An 18,600-nucleotide genomic window follows, 5' to 3' on the forward strand; every position below is an offset into this window, starting at 1 on the left:
CCGGCAACGAACTTGTCGACAGGCTGGCCAAACAGGCGACGCGGAAACCGCTTCTGGAGATCGGCATCTCCCAAGCTTACCTCCGCTCTGTCTTACACCGCAGGGTTTTCAGGCTTTGGGAGACGGAATGGCGTAACAGCAAGCACAACAAACTGCGTGTCATTAAGGAGACTATGAATGTGTGGAAGTCTTTCATGCAAGCCTCTCGCAGGGAATCAGTTGTCCTCTGCCGGCTCCGCATTGGCCTTACGTGGCTAACGCATGGTTACCTCCTCCGTCGCGCGACCCACCTCAGTGTCGCTGTGGCTCCCAAATGACAGTCGCCCACCTCTTGCTGGACAGCCCACTTTTAGCCGCTCTGCGGCAGAGTTTTAACTTTCCCAGCACCCTGCCTTCGGTGTTGAGCGACAGTGCCTCCACAGCAGCTTTAGTTTTAAGTTTTATCCGTGAGAGTGGATTTTATACTTCTATGTAGGTTTTAGCGCATGTCCTTTGTTCCTCTGTGTCCTTCACCCTAGTGCTTTTAGCGTGGAGGTTTTCATGTGTTGCAGAGTTTTTGGCTTTCCTTTTTTCTTCTCGTGGTTGGCCAGCCACTGTAATCTGCTTTCATGTTCTACTCTTTTCTGTTTCTAGCGTCTCTGGTGTTTCATTGTGCTCTTTTGTTCCTTTTAGTATTCGTTGCCTTCCCATGGTTCTTGTGGCTTTTCCTTTCTTTCCGTTTTGTGTTATATGTTTTGTCCGTTTTATTGTCACCCTTGTTTTATTAGGAACAAGGGGCCCATGACCTCGTAGTTTGGTCCCTTCTCTCTCTTTAAACCAACAAACCAACGGAAATAGGGTTAGACGGCCTAGGAAGGAACTTTACGAACACACAGGTAACATCACATATAACTTTAGTAAAACATGTGTACAGTTCTACGGATGATGGCTGAAAACGCACTAACATTAAGAACAAATTGAAGACTAGTTGGTTGAAAGAAACATGAAAAGAGCTGCAATAATTGAAAATTTGAGAGGAGGGCAGTAAAACTGACGAAGCCCCAACGAAAAATACAACGGGGCAGAAATTACAAGGAAAGGAAGGAAAAACGCAGCAAATTAATGAAGAAGTTTCTGAAAGAAGAGAAGAAAAGAAAAGATGACATGTTCTCCAAAAGGGGAATGATACAGAATAATACTAACACTAATAATAATAATAATAATAATAATAATAATAATAATAGCAAGGAGGAAGGAGATTTATCGACATAAAAAACCTACATTATGGACAGGTAGACAATTTAAGAAAATTCTTTCTAGAACGAGCAGAAACTAGCAAAATACACAAAGCAATCACTCATATAAATACATCGGCTACACCACTGCAATTTCATAACCACTTCTACAACTCTTTAGATCACATAACATTAACAGATACGAAGAAAGTAAGTTGGAAAAAGAAAACACTACATGGCAAGCACCCGTATCATCTAACACAGCCACACATCGATCAAGACGCATCCAACACATGGCTAAGAAAAGGCAATATATATAGTGAGACGGAAGGATTCATGATTGCAATACAGGATCAAACAATAAACACCAGATATTACAAGCATATTATTAAATATCCCAATACCACAAGAGATAAATGCAGACTTTGCAAACAACAAATAGAAACAGTAGATCACATCACAAGCGGATGCACAATACTAGCAAATACAGAATACCCCAGAAGACATGAGAATGTAGCAAAAATAATACATCAACAGCTTGCCTTACAACATAAACTTATAAAACAACACGTTCCCACTTACAAGTATGCACCACCAAATGTACTGGAGAATGATGAATACAAATTATACTGGAACAGAGCCATTAAACAGATAAAACAACACCACATAACAAACGTGACATCATACTCATCAGTAAGAAGAAGAAATTAACACAACTAGTCGAAATATCTATACCCAATACAACAAATATACAAAAGAAAACAGGAGAAAAAATTGAAAAATACATTCAACTGGCTGAGGAAGTCAAGGATATGTGGCATCAGGATAACGTTGACATTATACCAATTATACTATCAACTACAGGAGTCATACCACACAATATCCACCAGTACATCAATGCAATACAGCTACAACCAAACTTATATATACAACTACAGAAATCCGTAATTATTGATACATGTTTAATTACCCGAAAGTTCCTAAATGCAATATAACATATACCGTACAGTTAAAAGGAAGTCACACTTGATCAAGTTCCGCGTCACTTTCCACTTTTGACCAGACATAACGTCTGAGATAAGAAAGAAATAATAATAATAAGATGGAGATTATCCAGAACACTTGTTGTAGATGAATCCTCGAGTTTTTTTTCTTAAAACACTTACACCTTTCAACGGTGTAGGCTGATTCCTGTCGTTGAAAAATACAGCCACTTTGTAAATTCTGAACTGTGTCACTATGAATCTTACCCTCTGCTGTGGTGTGTCCCGCGCTTTGAAACTTCTTGCCAGATTCCACACTGAGAGTGAAATAGGAAACCTCTCTTTAGCCCTGCTTCGGTCTTGCCAACAGGAATATGAAGGCCCAGCTCAATGATTACCTCTCACAGCTCTAAAGGTTCAAGTCCCGTTTATTTTTGTCTAGTATCTTTCCAGTGCGACCGTCGGCGACATCTTCGTCGCTACTCGGCTGTTTTCGACTGCAATCATATTGTGAAATTATTATTGATCGCTGGAATGCTGCATAATTTTAGAACATGGAAAATATATCCTAAATAATTTGGCTTTTCTAGTGACTAGTATATCATTGAGAAACCTCACACATGCTCTGTGATCTGGAGGCAACCGGCCAGAGCATCATAATTTACTGTCATGTTCGTTGCCAATTACGTATCTTACCCCCATGTGTCAAGCTCGTCATAATTTACTGCCGTGGCGCAGTCTGCCGCCGCTTCCACATACATCGCGACTAGGCTTATTAAATCCTTGAGCCGTGTCAATTGAGGAGTCATAAAATTAAAAACATATTAATGAAGCCTATAGAGAGAAATAACAGGAGACGTCATACTGAGTCACTAGTAAAGTAAAACAAATCGGAAAGATCTTCCGTAAGTCGCTGATTTAATTCCCATTAACTATCATCTATAGAGAAGCAATAACAGTAGTATCCACTCACACCGCCTGTCCTGTTTTCCACATCTCATTTGGTACACTGAAATGGTAAGGTATTCCGCTTTATCTTTCATTGACCATCCTATCGGTAGTGTCATTGCACTAGCGTCCTTTTCACTTGACGTCCAAAGGAAGTTTCACTTCTTAATGACTTTCCAAGTCGAGATAAACATATTAACAGATAATCATTTATTCCTATTTCATTGAGGGCATTCTTTATTTATATACACTAAAGCGCCAAAAAAACTGGTATAGGCATGCGTCAATGATCTGTATACATCCTGGATATAGAAGTCTGGTCTCTGAGTATAGGACTGGATCGTGTCTGCAGACGCGTGTGCTTTGCATCGTCCGCCATGTTGCAGTTTGGCAAACAAACTTCCATCGGACTGTACGTGACAAAGAATTGCAGACTGATTTATTATTTTGAACTTTATGTCGATATGTGATGTAATAGGCTGATGTGGGAGCGGAATCGAAAAGTATTTTCTTTTCGTGTTCTCGTAACATATCCTACCAGCCATGTTGTAATTTGGCAAGAAACGAAGTATGAGCTTCTGTGACTGGCACGATGAGACAGATGAAGTTCAGCATCCAGGTAGTATAGAGGTCACTGGCATGCGTATTCAAATAAAGAGAAATGTAAACAGGCAGAATACGGCGCTGGGGTCTTCAAAGGCTGTATAAGACAACAAATGTCTGGCGCAGTTGTTAGATCGGTTACTGCTGCTACAGTGGCACGTTATCAAGATTTAAGTGAGTTTGAACGAGGCGTTATAGTTGGCGCACGAGCGATGGGACACAGCATCTCCGAGGTAGCGATGAAGTGGGGATTTTCCCGTACGACCATTTCACGAGCCCATTGTGAGTATCAGGAATCCGGCAAAACATCAAATCTCCGACATCGCAGCGGCCGGAAAAAGTTCATGCAAGAACGGGACCAACGACGACGTAAAAGAATCGTTTAACGTGACAGAAGTGCAACTCTTCCGTAAATTGCTGCAGATTTCCATGCTGGGCCATCAACAAGTGTCAGCGTGCGAAACATTCAACGAAACATCATCGCTCCGGGCTTTCGGAGCCGAAGATCCATCCGTGTACCCTTGATGACTGCACGACACAAAGCGTTACCCCTCGCCTGGCCCTTCATCACCGACGTTGGACTGTTGCTGACTCGAAACACGTTGCCTGGTCGGAGGACGAGTCTCGTTTCAAATTGTATCGAGCGGATGGACCTGTACAAGTATGAAGACACCCTCATGAAATCATGGACCCTGCATGTAGGCAGGGGACTGATCAATCTGGTTGATGCTCTATAAAGTTGTGGGGCCTATTGTAGTGATATGGGACCCCTGATACTAGTAGATACCACTCTGACAGGTGACACGTACGAAAGCGTCCTGTCTTATTACCTACATCCATTCACGTACGCCGGCCGCGTGGCCGAGCGGTTCTAGGCGCTACAGTCTGGAACCGCGCGACCGCTACGGTCGCAGGTTCGAATCCTGCCTCGGGCATGGATGTGTGTGATGTCCTTAGGTTAGTTAGGTTTAAGTAGTTCTAAGTTCTAGTGGACTGATGACCTCAGATGTTAAGTCCCATAGTGCTCAGAGCCATTTGAACCATCTCTACATTGTGCATTCCGACAGATTTCGACAATTGCCCCAGGACACGGCGACACCCCACACGTCCAGAATTACTGCAGAGTGGCTCCAGGAACACTCTTCTAAGTTTAAACACTTCCGCTGGCCACGAAACCCCCAGACATGAACATTATTATTGAGCTTGTCTGGGAAGCCTTGCAACGTGCTGTTCAGAAGAGATCTGCACTGCCTCGTATTCTTACTTATTTATGGACAACCCTGCAGGATTCATGGTGTCAGCTCCAGCACTACTTCAGACATCAGTCGAGTACATGCCACGTCGTGTTGCGGCACTTCTGCGTGCTCGTGGGGGTCCTCCACGATATTAGGCAGGTGTACAAGTATCTTTGTCTGTTCGGCGTTTACAGAACCATATTACTGTTCCGATAAACGTTTTTTTCGTCTTTTAATATAAGTTAGATTAATTCAATGCGAAAACGTCGAGACGACTCTTAGTTGACAATACAGTAATACAATTCAACACAGTATACATATAAAATTCTATATTCATGGCATCTTCTAAGCAGATCGTTGTCCGCCACCGTAGACAGCCTGGGTTCGTTTTCCGGCTGGGCTGGAGATTTTCTCCGCTCAGGGAGTGGGTGTTTGTGTCGTCTTCATCATCCTCATTTCATCCAGAGTCGGCAAAGTGGCATCTCACCAGACGGTGAGTTCTACCTGTCGGAAGGCCCTCGCCACACGACATTTCATTTCAGCAGACCGTTTATCCCTTTCCATCTGAACGGTCTGCGCCCGTCTTATACCACTACCCACTCTCAGCAGTAAATGAATTTCTGCCCCCCTTCTGTACTAGTCTCTCGAAATATAGCAAACATAAAATAGAAAATCTTTTAGTAACTCAGGGCTATTCAGGTAACTGTTCAAATCAAATATTTCCGAAACCTTTGAAGATATCTTAATTTGTTTTCAGCCATATGTATTGTGAGAAAGTCCCAACTAAACGACTTACTCTCTTTTTACATAGGTGTATTTATTACAGAGATATCGGGATCAACTCAGCTGTTTTAACTGAAGCATGGTAATTTTTGCTGCTTGTGTCATAATTCTAAAGCATACAAATTTAACGGTGTTTCGCTTTTCAAAATCCAATCACTAGCTTCAGAGATTGCAACGTTCAGAGTTGAGGATTTGTTGTTACATAGTTCCGCGTAGTCAGCGCGTACACAACTTTCCCACTAGAGCGTACCCCGCTAAGCACAACAGCGCAGGCGCAGCGCTCGCCCGTCTCTGCACTACGAGATGGCGCTGCTTTAGAGACGGACCAATGAGATTGCTGCTAACGTAGAACACTCGCGCAGTGATACTGGAACGCGCGAGGTATTATAACGAGTGTACAGACCGCTGATTAGTCAGTCTGCATTCGTCTGTACCAGTCTATGGTCAAGTTTCAGACTGCGCCTAATAAGATTACCATATTCCTGTACATAGCCATGAAGATAAATGTATAGACACTTTGTCAAGTATCAGAGATATGTGAGAATAAGATTAACGTACCAAGACCAGAGGAACTTCAGATTGTCTATTGTAAATAGCATCCAGAACCAAAAAAATTAAGTTATTTTTATGCTTATTATTTTAATAAATGTATGTGAAAATTAATCAAGTTCTGTTTTAAGTTGGTTACTGTCAATCTGCTACTCTAAGGGTGCAAGTGCCATTTCTATCGTCTGACCTAACGGCAGAAGATAAACACGCCATAATAAGACCACGGGACATATTGCTGACACTCGCCTACTTCGTTAGAGCGACAAGTCAAATAATCTGATGGTGTGTCTACCGAAGGTCTTAACAGTACGCACACCACAAGATTTATTTGTTTTGCACTGTAAACTAGTCGCTGCCTGATGGGGAAATTCGTGATTTCATACCCAAATAGGGAAATACGTCACGTCCGATTGGAAGGAAGCCATGTTGCACCGCCGCAGTAATGATATAAAAGAAGCACATCAGAAATATTTCCATGATGTTTTCCTCGTGGGGGATCACAGTCACGTAGTATTTTTTCGAAAGAAATTTCTACCATTTGACTGTTAATTGTTCATTTATTTGATACAGTTATGACTTTATAGCCATTTACAAATGCATGTTGAATTGAATATTAATAAAGCCTGCATATATAGTGCAGGAAATAGGAACAAGAAGTTGTTACGTATTTAAAAAGATTACTTACATGTTAAAATATATCTCACGTGTGTGTGGCAAATCATCGTCGACAAAACATGTTTCTGGTCATTGTCGTGTTACAAGGTGTGAGTAAATACACAATATGTTTGACACTCTGCACAGTGAAAACCATTAATACAGAATATATTTAACACCAATATATTCCTATGACCTGCATTCTTCATTCTGTACCGCTCCCTTCATCAGCTGCTGTTGAAATATGCCAAATAGTCAAATGGCGGAAATTCCTTAAAAAGAGAGAATGTGTCGTTCTTGGACGTCAAGTGTTGATTGGCTGGTTGGTCTGAAAGTAATAAATGTCTTGATAAAGCAAGATAATCTAGATATGCTACTTTTTTTTTTTTTACGAAATAGGTTTTTGGCTTCTGTTGCTCATTACAGAACACACGTGTTCGTTCCATTGAAACTGCGGGTGCCTTTAGGATAAGTCAGGCCAGCATCGATCGCATTTTGTGCGCCATCTGATTCAGTCCGTATCGCGTCTCTCTTCACCAGCACAGTAACCAGCGGGATTAGAAAAAAAGCAGGGAATTTTGTTGGTCGGTTGTGATGCGGACATCAGGACAATAGATCATTTCTTAAAAGAATTCTCTTTATCGTTGGAGCTATCTTTACAAATAATGGACAGTTGAATGTGAGAAATATGCATTAATGGGCCATTAACAATCCTCACTGACTGAGTCAGGTGGAGCGTTAGAGGCTGTGTAGTGTAAATGTTTCGTTGGGGGGGGGGGGGGGGGTGCACTGGAGACTATGTGGGTGGTACATTGACGGGCAAGAGACACACATAATTCCTTATCGAAGTGTTAGCGGTTCTCCTAGTCGAAGTACCAGTGGAAATTCGCAAATGTATGTGGTACCAGCAGTCTAATCGCTTGAGGCTAGGAATTCATTTATCCAGCTTTTTCCTGGAAATAATAATAATGAGCGTATGGCATTGGAGGCCGGAAGACCCCTCGCGGGGCGGTTCGGCCGCCGCTCCACAAGTTCTTTAACGCCACTACGGTGATTTGCGAGTGAATGAGGATGAAAGACACACAACACCCAGTCATTTCGAGGCAGAGAAAATCCCTGACCCTGCCGGGAATCGAACCCGGGGTCCCGTGCGCGGGAAGCGAGAACGCTACCGCAAGACCACGAGCCGGTCACTAGATGTGATGTGAAAGTGTTATCAGCTGGCGTGCACGTTCGCATGGACTTTCGTGCCTGTGATTAACTTGAAGGTGAAGTGTATGCACAAGTTCTGGGGACCCAAGAGGATCTAAAACATCGCACTGTTGCAACATGTGCAAAGATGTCGGAGGAATCTGTTCAGTGTGTGTAAGAGTTACCGCAGCGGCGACTGCAGGTGTGTATTCCAATAGACGGCGGGCGTTTCGAACTCTTCACAACATAAATGGAATTTCAAGCAATTGTTTATAACGATATTCTTTGAAAATTCCTTATTTTTGCTTCTGTAATTTTGCGTATGTCCTGACATTCAATTCATGACCCTAGGTTATTATGTAACATTCCGTATACCTGAGTTTCCAGTTTTACATATCCATTCATCTTTTGACGTGCACCTTTATTCCAATATTTAACTGGCGAATCATTGTTAGAGGCCACATCCTTTGGCTTCCAGTTGGTGTGTCGGCCCAGCCACATGTAGCCTAGTGTGATTAATAACAATTTCAAATTAAACTTCTCTTCTGCTTTTCTAAGAAGACTCTTTGAGGTGCACCGGCCGCAGTAGCCGAGCGTTTCTAGGCGCCCATTCCGGAACCGCGCGTCTGCTGCGGTCGCAGCTTCGAATCCTGCTTTAACATTCTTAAATGTTCGGGTAATAAGTTGCCGTCTCTTTATCTAAGAATAGATGATGAATGCAGCTAGCCGCTATCTCTGTGTAATGTCTTGTCTGTATAGACGTGAATCTGTTGCCTTTAAGATCCCTTCACCTTCACACGTAAATCTATACAGTAAAGTAAGGGCCCCCAATTTCTTGGCTGATCCGTGATCAGGGCGAAAAATTAGACTAATGGAGGATTATTAGTATTATCTCTATTTTCATTCGCTCTCTCTCCTTTATCTATGAACAGTTTTTAATATAACATTTCATTACGTGAAATCAGCCAAATAGAATCTTTGGTGGAGTCCTTCGTCTTAGTAATCAGCGGTTGGCTTGCTGTAAGAGATCTTTACATTTATTATTACTGTTAAACACTGCATTCAGTCGGGAGAATCAGTCGTTTGGACAGTTTGTTCCTTTTACGAAGGATTGCGAATTCCAGATGTGTACGAAGCCTTTTTGGACGATTTAACACAGACTCAGTGATTGCAGTCTCTCTTCGACACAGCTGAAACTTCCCCACTAATTACAGGGCCAACGTGATCATCAAATGATTCAGAAATAACTCATTCGTTCATTCACTCCAGAACAAAAGAGTCACAAACGTTATTTATGGAGGAAATTGTGTATTAAATCCATCTCCATTACATGTCCAGATCTCCGGTGATTCTACGCCTTAATTATTTTCCTTTTACAGTCTCTTTCTCTTCAAACCGCTAGCGGCACAAATGTTGTCTCGCTTTAGCGAGAAGAAAAGCGGAATATGTATCTCTCAGAAACACGTCACTCTCTCAACAGATACTCCAGAAGCTGTCCTTGTTACCACTCTAACAACCATGGATCTCTGTTATTTCAAAGAATAAACGCAATAGAAAATACTTTGGCGTCGGCGAGCTGTCGCCGCATGTATTACCAGAAAATCAGATCAGATAACTTTTCCAAAGTGAATGAATGTGGATGGTTTGATTGAAAATGATTAATTGGTGCGTGGTAGAGGTTATTTTCTGTGGGGACATTACACTGCCTCGGGCATGGATGTGTGTGATGTCCTTAGGTTAGTTCTGTTTAAGTAGTTCTAAGTTCTAGGGAACTGATGAACACAGCTGTTAAGTCCCATAGTGCTCAGAGCCATTTGAACCCTTTTTTTTAACTCTTTGAGGTGCGTCAAGCTGTAGTGTCACATCAGCCTAACACGACCCATTGTGGGTCTTTGAAAGGACTACAATAAACAGCTTATGCGATCAAATGGACTTTCATTCATTGTAATTCTAATTTGATGATAATAGCTTTACTCAATATTGTGGTATGAAGGCTCCGATTTCATCAATCGTGTATTATTTCAGCCGTGGTTGTCCCACCTGTAGAGTAGTTTATGATTTAAATCGGTAGGCCCCTGGCGTTTCAAGGCTGAAGATCCGGCGTTCGCGACAAGCTGTGTCTGCAGGCAGCCGCCACACCGCTCCACTCTCCATGACGATGGGAAGTCTCTGCTTACCAGAAAAAATCTGAAATGCATCTGCGGAATGCTAGCACTGTAGTATTTCCAAGCATGTGGGAAACCTGCTCTTGATTTTAATTAGTGTCAGAGCTACGTTAAATTTCTTGTAACGGGTGAAATTTTCTCGCCCTAGAAAAACGTTCAGTCGTATCACGTTATATCTCAAAAATTATTGAAGTCACTGAAGTACTTTTTTGTTGATTACTAACATGCTTAGCTCCAGAGCTGCGTATCACTTTAGTATTTGAGTTCGGTATTTTATGAAATTTTGTCGATATTTGACTCGTAACACAAGTCGCGTAAAAATATGAAATTCATTTGTGATATATACATCTCTATAATGTGTCTAGGTATGTAGAGCATCTGTTGTTAATTGTAAATAGAACCAGACTTACGTTTTTTTTTAGAAATATTAGAAACTTTTCATCTGTAAATGTCTTCTAAATGAGAGCTGGGAGACACGATAGTTTGCGCAACGGAAGTAACAATGTCAGTATAGCTCCGCGTGCTGTACTGCTGGCAGGAGCGATCCAAGCCCATGGATGTGAAATGCCAGATACTTTACATCGGGCTACAGTCTGTACAAAAAAAAGTCAAAATGTGTGTGAAATCTTATGGGAATTAACTGCTAATGTCATCAGTCCCTAAGCTTAGACACTACTTAAGTTAAATTATCCTAAGGACAAACACACACACCCATGCCCGAGGGAGGACTCGAACCTCCGGCGGAACCAGCCGCACAGTCCATGACTGCAGCGCCAGTCTGTACAGTTCTGCCAATTTCTACCAGAAATTGTTCAATTCTAGCGTGAGCCTCCTTTTTCTATCTGCGCTCTTACCTGAACTGTGACAGGAGCCGCCGTTTCGTTCGTGCTGGCTTCCCGCCACCTAATTCTGCTCCGTGACTGGGAGTCTGAGCTTGTGTGCAAGGGCTGCTATAACATTTCCTGCCCTCAGCTCTTCTGAGCCCAAGCCCCGTAACGCTTTCGGCAAGCTTAGGGCAGCACGCAAAGCTCCCACTTGTTGCTTCAGCGCTTTTGCGCGTAATTCTGCTCCAGACCATCCACAGCACCGTTACACGAGCGTCTCAGAGATTTCTAAAAGTCCTGCAACGTCTTTAATGCCTTAACTGCGACGAGTAATTTCCTCGTGTAGGCTCCGTTCCATATATTGTGGAGTTTAAGTGGCAGCTTCTTCCGATGTTGTGACCGAGGCGTTTCTCCACATGGAATTGTGGTCAGGGAAGACGAACTGTCGTTCGATGCGTAATATCAAGGGAAAACTGCAGTACGTATATGGATACACAATGTCTGAATATCGACATGCTGACATGAATGTCCACTACACCATTGTAACGAAATCCTCTTACAATTTTCTTTGTTAATCAAATTGATCACCTTTATTATGATACGTCTACGAGATATTATGTTTTGCACTAGTAAATAATAACTCGCGCATGTGAGCAACCGATTAATTAACGGGAAGTGTATATTCAAAGGTTGGACAAGGTGAAAAGGAGCGCATTACTGTGAAGTATGTCATTCCTGTACATACTTCTGATTCATCTAAGACCATAGAGGTTGTTCTTTCTTTTCATACTTGTTTCTAGATTATATTAAGAAGGCACAGTCTATAATTAAAGGACAAAACTGAAATGTTTCTTGTAAGCAAGACAGGAATATTAACACAGATAGCTGGGGTTAATAAACTGCTGGACAATATTTTACTTATTTGAAGGCAAAATAACTCAAGAAGATAAAAGTGTTTGCTTAATAAGCAGCAGTGAAGCTGTTAGTCAAAGGCACATAATTAAGTTTAAAGTTGATTTTCATAACTTCCACTTCCAGTTTCAGTGTAACTTAGAATTCACTTGACGGCAACACATCTAGGTCTTCTGAGTTCATCTTGCTGTTTTTTTTTTAGGGCAGCCGTTTACTTTGTCTGAATGATTAATTGCTTTCTTATGTTTACTTTTTTTGTGTAACTTCTCCTTTCAACCGTCCCGCGTAGCAAGGCCCATAGAGGGGGGGGAGGGGGGTTACAATCCAGAAAATGGAAAATTTGTGGTAAGCTCTTACGGGACCAAACTGCTGACGTCATCGGTCGCTAAGCGTACACACTATTTAATGTAACTTAAACTAAGAACGACACAGACACAAACTTCGTTTTGTAGGCATTATATAGAAAGAAATTGATTGTTCGATATGCAAAGAAACCAAACGAGTTTTCTAATAGTTTCTTCATATATATCCGTCTACACTTCGGTTTTTGCACCCAACAGCGGAGCAACCAGGCATTCCTCCTGATGTCCTTGATGATTTTGAAATTCATGTTATCAGTGACGCTCAGTAAATCACTTTAAATAAAAATTTTGCCTCTAAAATTGCTGGAAAGCTGTAAAAGTATCGTCATAGATCCGATCAACAGAGAGACTGTAAGGTAAAAAAAATCCTTCAATATTACCGTATTACAACCTGTACATATTAGTACAATGGAATTGGCGTTCGAAGCGTTGAAGAGAACCAATGGTACAGAATCACACACAGTATCTATTTATACTCGTACCAAGTCAGCGTCAGTTGGGTAAAAACATGGCGTCCTCGGCTCTTAGCCAATCAGCGACGCTATCACCATTGCCCACTCTCTCTCTCTATACAGGGTGTTACAAAAAGGTACGGCCAAACTTTCAGGAAACATTCCTCACACACAAAGAAAGAAAATGTTATGTTGACATGTGTCCGGAAACGCTTACTTTCCATGTTAGAGCTCATTTTATTACTTCTCTTCAAATCACATTAATCATTGAATGGAAACACACAGCAACAGAACGTACCAGCATGACTTCAAACACTTTGTTACAGGAAATATTCAAAATGTCCTCTGTTAGCGAGGATACATGCAACCATCTTGCGTCGCATGGAATCCCTGATGCGCTGATGCAACCCTGTAGAATGGCGTATTGTATCACAGCCGTCTACAATACGAACACGAAGAGTCTCTACATTTGGTACCGGGGTTGCGTAGACAAGAGCTTTCAAATGCCGCCATAAATTAAAGTCAAGAGGGTTGAGGTCAGTAGAGCGTGGAGGACATGGAATTGGTCCGCCTCTACCAATCCATCGGTCACCGAATATTGTTGAGAAGCGTACGTACACTTCGACTGAAATGTGCAGGAGCTCTATCGTGCATGAACCACATGTTGTGTCGTACTTGTAAAGGCACATGTTCTAGCAGCACAGGTAGAGTATCCCGTATGAAATCGTGATAACGTGCTCCACTGTGCGTAGGGGGAAGAACATGGGGTCCAGTCAAGACATCACCAACAATGCCTGCCCAAACGTTCACAGAAAATTTGTGTTGATGACGTGATTGCACAATTGCGTACGGATTCTCGTCAGCTCACACATGTTGATTGTGAAAATTTACAATTTGATCACGCTGGAATGAAGCCCCATCCGTAAAGAGAACATTTGCACTGAAATGAGGATTGACACATTGTTGGATAAACCATTGGCAGAAGTGTACCCGTGGAGGCCAATCAGCTGCTGATAGTGCCTGCACACTCTGTACATGGTACGGAAACAACTGGTTTTCCCGTAGCACTCTCCATACAGTGACGCGGTCAACGTTACCTTGTACAGCAGCAACTTGTCTGACGCTGACATTAGGGTTATAGTCAACTGCACGAAGAATTGCCTCGTCCATTGCAGGTGTCCTCGTCATTCTAGGTCTTCCCCAGTCGCGAGTCATAGGCAGGAATGTTCCGTGCTCCCTAAGACGCCGATCAATTGCTTCGAAGGTCTTCCTGTCGATGCATCTTCGTTCTGGAAATCTGTCTCGATACAAACGTACCGCGCCACTGCTATTGGCCCGTGCTAATCCATACATCAAATGGACATCTGCCAACTCCGCATTTGTAAACATTGCACTGGCTGCTAAACCACGTTCGTGATGAACACTAACCTGTTGATGCTACGTACTGATGTGCTTGATGCTAGTACTGTAGAGCAATGAGTCGCATGTCAACACAAGCACCGAAGTCAACATTAACTTCCTTCAATTGGCCCAACTGGCGGTGAGTCGAGGAGGTACAGTACATACTGACGAAACTAAAATGAGCTCTAACATGGAAATTGAGCGTTTCCGGACACATGTCCACATAACATCTTTTCTTTATTTGTGTATGAGGAATGTTTCCTGAAAGTTTGGCCGTACCTTTTTGTAACACCCTGTATAGGATCACTAGTGAGTGTATATACAGCACGCCCCCTCTGAACTGTAGTTACATATTTTTATCTCCATTACACAGCTGGTTGTACGTATTCCCGACGCGCTACTATTTGTTTCATTGCAGTGGTCTGGAAAGACCGTAGCGAGATACTGCGAGCCCACATTGGTTTCTATTGAATGACTGTATCTGTTTGTTGCAGGTGTGGCCAGGAGACGCGAGTGATCCCCCGCATCCTGCAGATGCGCTCCCACTGGCTCAAGTCGCAGAAGGAGAGCGTCAGGCTGGAGGAGGCCGGACTCTCTAAAGAGGTAAAGCGAGCACTGCATACTCAGACGACAATGGAAAGTATTACACCTTTAAGTGCACATGTTCGTCACACAACTGGTATGAAATGATTTAAACATTCGTTGCGTTCCGAATTGATTGTCATGATCACTATGACATTGGTTCCCAACATGGGGGTCATCTCCTCCTGAGGGGTAACATGTAACTTTCTGAGTGGTAGAAAGAAAAGACTTCAACATTGTTTAGTTCACGAAGCTAAATGATTTTCAAAGTATCATTAATACTGTGACTGTTTCGTTAGACTTTAACGCTGATGGTGCGGCCGCTGTGACCGAGCGGTTCTAGGCGTTCCAGTCTGGAACCGTGCGACCACTACTGTCGCAGGTTAGAATCCTGCCTGGGACATGGATGTGTGTGATGTCGTTAGGTTAGTTAGGTTTAAGTAGTTCTAAGTTCTAGGGGACTGAGGACCTCAGATGTTAAGTCCCATAGTGCTCAGAACTATTTGAGCCATTTGTAACGCTGATGGCTTGTTAGAGGAGAAGCACGTTTTTTGATGAAGGCAGTATTGTGTACTTCATATTATTGTTCTATCGGAAGTTGAAATAGTACTAAAAACCTTCTGCCCATCGTGCTCAAGACGCAGTACTTCTGCATAAATTACATAGGACTCTGGATACCAGATAATATAGCGCAAAAGTAGAGCCTGTAATTTTTTTCCAGTGAAGAAAAGTTTCAATAACGTTTCAAATGTGGATAAAGTTCGTTGAGAGTTGCTAAATGCCCTGTTTCTCAAATACCAGATGAGTATAGTGTGGGTAATTTGAGCACCGCGAGTTCCGCTGCCTGCGACTCGTCCGGTTAGCCGAGCGAGTTAACGCGCGGCTTTTGGGGTTCGGCTAGGCGAGCCTGCCCTAGATCCTAACGACATGGGCTGGTAAGCCTGCCAGCGTGGATGTGGTTTTTAGGCGGCTTGCCACATCCATTCAGGTGAATACCGGGTTGTTACTCATGTGCCACCTCAAACACACGCTACGCAAATATTTAGAAAACGTTCTCGCACTTGAACATATAATTTACTCTATACGCGGACAGATGGATTGCACAGATTTTGTTCCAGGGGGAGTGATGTTGTTAGGAAGGGCATCCGGCGACCAATTGTCACTGACATTGCTTCGATGATGATGATGATGATGATGATGACATATAGATAGTTTCTAACTTTTATAAAGTCCGCCCCCGGTAGCTGAGTGGTTAGTACGACAGAATATCAATCTTAAGGGCCCGGGTTCGATTCCCGGCTGAGTCGGAGATTTTCTCTGCTCAGGGACTGGGTGTTGTGTTGTCCCAATCATCATCATTTGATCCCCATCGGCGTGCAAGTCGCTGAAGTGGCGTCAAATCGAAAGACTTGCACCCGGCGAACGGCCTACCCGACGGTAGGCTCTAGTCACACGGCTTTTATTATTACTTTCATAAAGAGTCGTTATAATTAAACTGTCCTCCTCCTTAGCTGAGTGATCAGCGCGTCTAAGAGATATGCAGTGGGACTGGGTTCGATTCCTGGGCGGCTCGGAGATTTTCACCGCTCCGGGACTGGGTTTTTGTTGTCCTCATCATCATTTGGTCATCATTGATGATGTAGCGTCATCAGAAAAATACTTGCAACTCGGCATCCGAACTTCCCTTTGTGGGGAATGCTGGCCATCAGTGCCATACGATCAATTTGTTTCATAATTAAACTTCCGCTATTTGAGCCATTGTAGGCGGAAAACTATTTACCGTATGGGTACCCAACTTTACAGGGGTGATGTTCAGAGTGCGCTCTGCAAGGTTGCTGTCAAGTGGCGGTACTGATACTGCGATGTTGGGTTGAAACGCAACCATCAGTACGCATTAGAGTTGCTGACACTCAACGTGGATACGGAGGAAGTGAGCGGGGTTCCACTCGTAAAGCCGTGGTGTCCTTCGCGAGCATCGACGTATTAAAGAAATACGGAGAGAACCTCTTTTGGCATCGGAGTGGAAGAACACGAACCCGAAGTTCGAATTAATTGGCGATTTGAATATTGCTCCGGGGCGAGGCCAATGGCCAGCTAAACTGCAGATTGTTGAAGTTACACCACCAGTTGTTGTGGAAGCTATAGTTGCCATATCTGAGAATGCAAGACACAATCTGCGATCTTCAAGCAGTGCACGAATTGTCACGACAGCTGAATGTTCCGTGGTCCAAATTTGAAAAATGTTGCGAACAATTGTGAAGTGGCATTCATACAAACTTCCAGACTGTTGAGCCGCGAGCTCTCGGGCGTCCTGTCACGGTTCTCGCGGCCCTCCCCCCTCCCCTCCGCCCTCCTCCGTCCGAGGTCCGAGTTCTCCCTCGGGCATGGGCGCGTGTGCTGTCCTTAGCGTAAGTTAGATTAAGTAGTATGTAAGCTTAGGGTCCCATAAGATCTTCCCACAAATTTCCAATTTCCTGGCTGTTGAGTATGCAGATGTCGGTGAGAGGTGAACACGTTTGTGACATGGAACGTAAACACGTTACGCAATAAAAAATGGTACCTTCTCATGCGAAAATTGAAATCGATTTATTCGTTATTTCTCTTCGGCATGTCCTTACAAACGTTTGCACGAAGTTTGATTGTGCTACGATCTCTCGTTTTTCATGGGGCCACTCTGAAGTAGCGAAAGTTTAGTTATAACCACCATATACTAGTGTTGTTATATTAAACCTTTGGCGTAAGATTTTACCTGTTAAATGTCCAGACTAAGGCAACATTTTAAGTGATTAAGTTAAAGAGATGCGCTTCACTTGTAGTAATTATTTATTCAAAACATTACCGGTTTCGGTGTTTTAAAATTCCACTTTCAGGTGCGTAAAATTATTGTTTTTGGTAACACGTAACATGCGGTCTGGCCAGTCATAGCAAGTACTCCAAATCACTGCATCTTGGCGGAAGCGGTCGCAATCGGTCAACCGCGACCACCTAGTTGTCGCCCATACTGAGCAGCTGACCGACGGTAGATAGTTTCCGGCAAGATGCAGCGATTTGGAGCCCTTGCTGTGACTGGCCCAACCGTATGTTATGCGTTAGCAAACACAACAACGCGCTTCCTGACATCCAGATTTACGTTTTCCGTGATTTCCTTACATCGCTCCAGGCAAATGCCTGGATTGCTCCTTCGAAAGGGCTCGGCCGATTTCCATCCCCGATCTTGACACAATCCGAGCCTGGACTCCGCCTCTAAGGACCTCGATTCTGATGGGGTGGGTGTGAAACTCTTATCTTCCTTCCTTCTTCCTTTTTTTTTTGAATAAGCAATTACCACACTTGAAGCGGATCTCTTTAATTAGCTAATTATGCCTCTCAGCTACGGATGACATGCATACCTAATCTTAAAGATTATAAAATTTTAAACTCAGTCAATAACTACAGGGTGCGTCAAAAAAATGTATACACACTTTGAAGCGTCATAGAAAATTTATTTCCTGTTCTACAACGTTAAATTTCTGGAAATGGAAAGCTTAAAGTCCAATTGGAAAAATAAATGTACTTTGCAAATGTGATTGATGTTCAAACTGGTGGCCTTCAGCATCAATACATTTCTGAGTACGGGTCACCACTGATTCCGTACATCGTACCAAAGTGTCCAGTGAGATTTATGCGCACACCGCCTGAATCTCATTCTAAAACGTGTCCAGGTTACGTGATTTACGTTTGTACACCTCATCCAGCGGCGTGA

The 18,600-nt window shown here is 43.0% G+C and overlaps 1 protein-coding gene across 3 annotated transcripts in view; it reads left to right on the forward strand.

Annotated features, from left to right (window-relative positions):
* LOC126336125 (protein-tyrosine sulfotransferase-like) overlaps positions 1-18,600 on the forward strand; it is an 859,377-nt gene that overhangs the window by 780,257 nt on the left and 60,520 nt on the right. For all 3 annotated transcript variants that reach the window (XM_049999633.1, XM_049999618.1, XM_049999625.1), the window contains one exon: positions 14,771-14,879. In XM_049999633.1, the coding sequence (XP_049855590.1) occupies positions 14,771-14,879 (109 nt within the window). The remainder of the gene's footprint in view (positions 1-14,770; positions 14,880-18,600) is intronic.

This window comes from Schistocerca gregaria, chromosome 1 (assembly GCF_023897955.1).
Source record: "Schistocerca gregaria isolate iqSchGreg1 chromosome 1, iqSchGreg1.2, whole genome shotgun sequence".
NCBI lineage: Eukaryota > Metazoa > Arthropoda > Insecta > Orthoptera > Acrididae > Schistocerca > Schistocerca gregaria.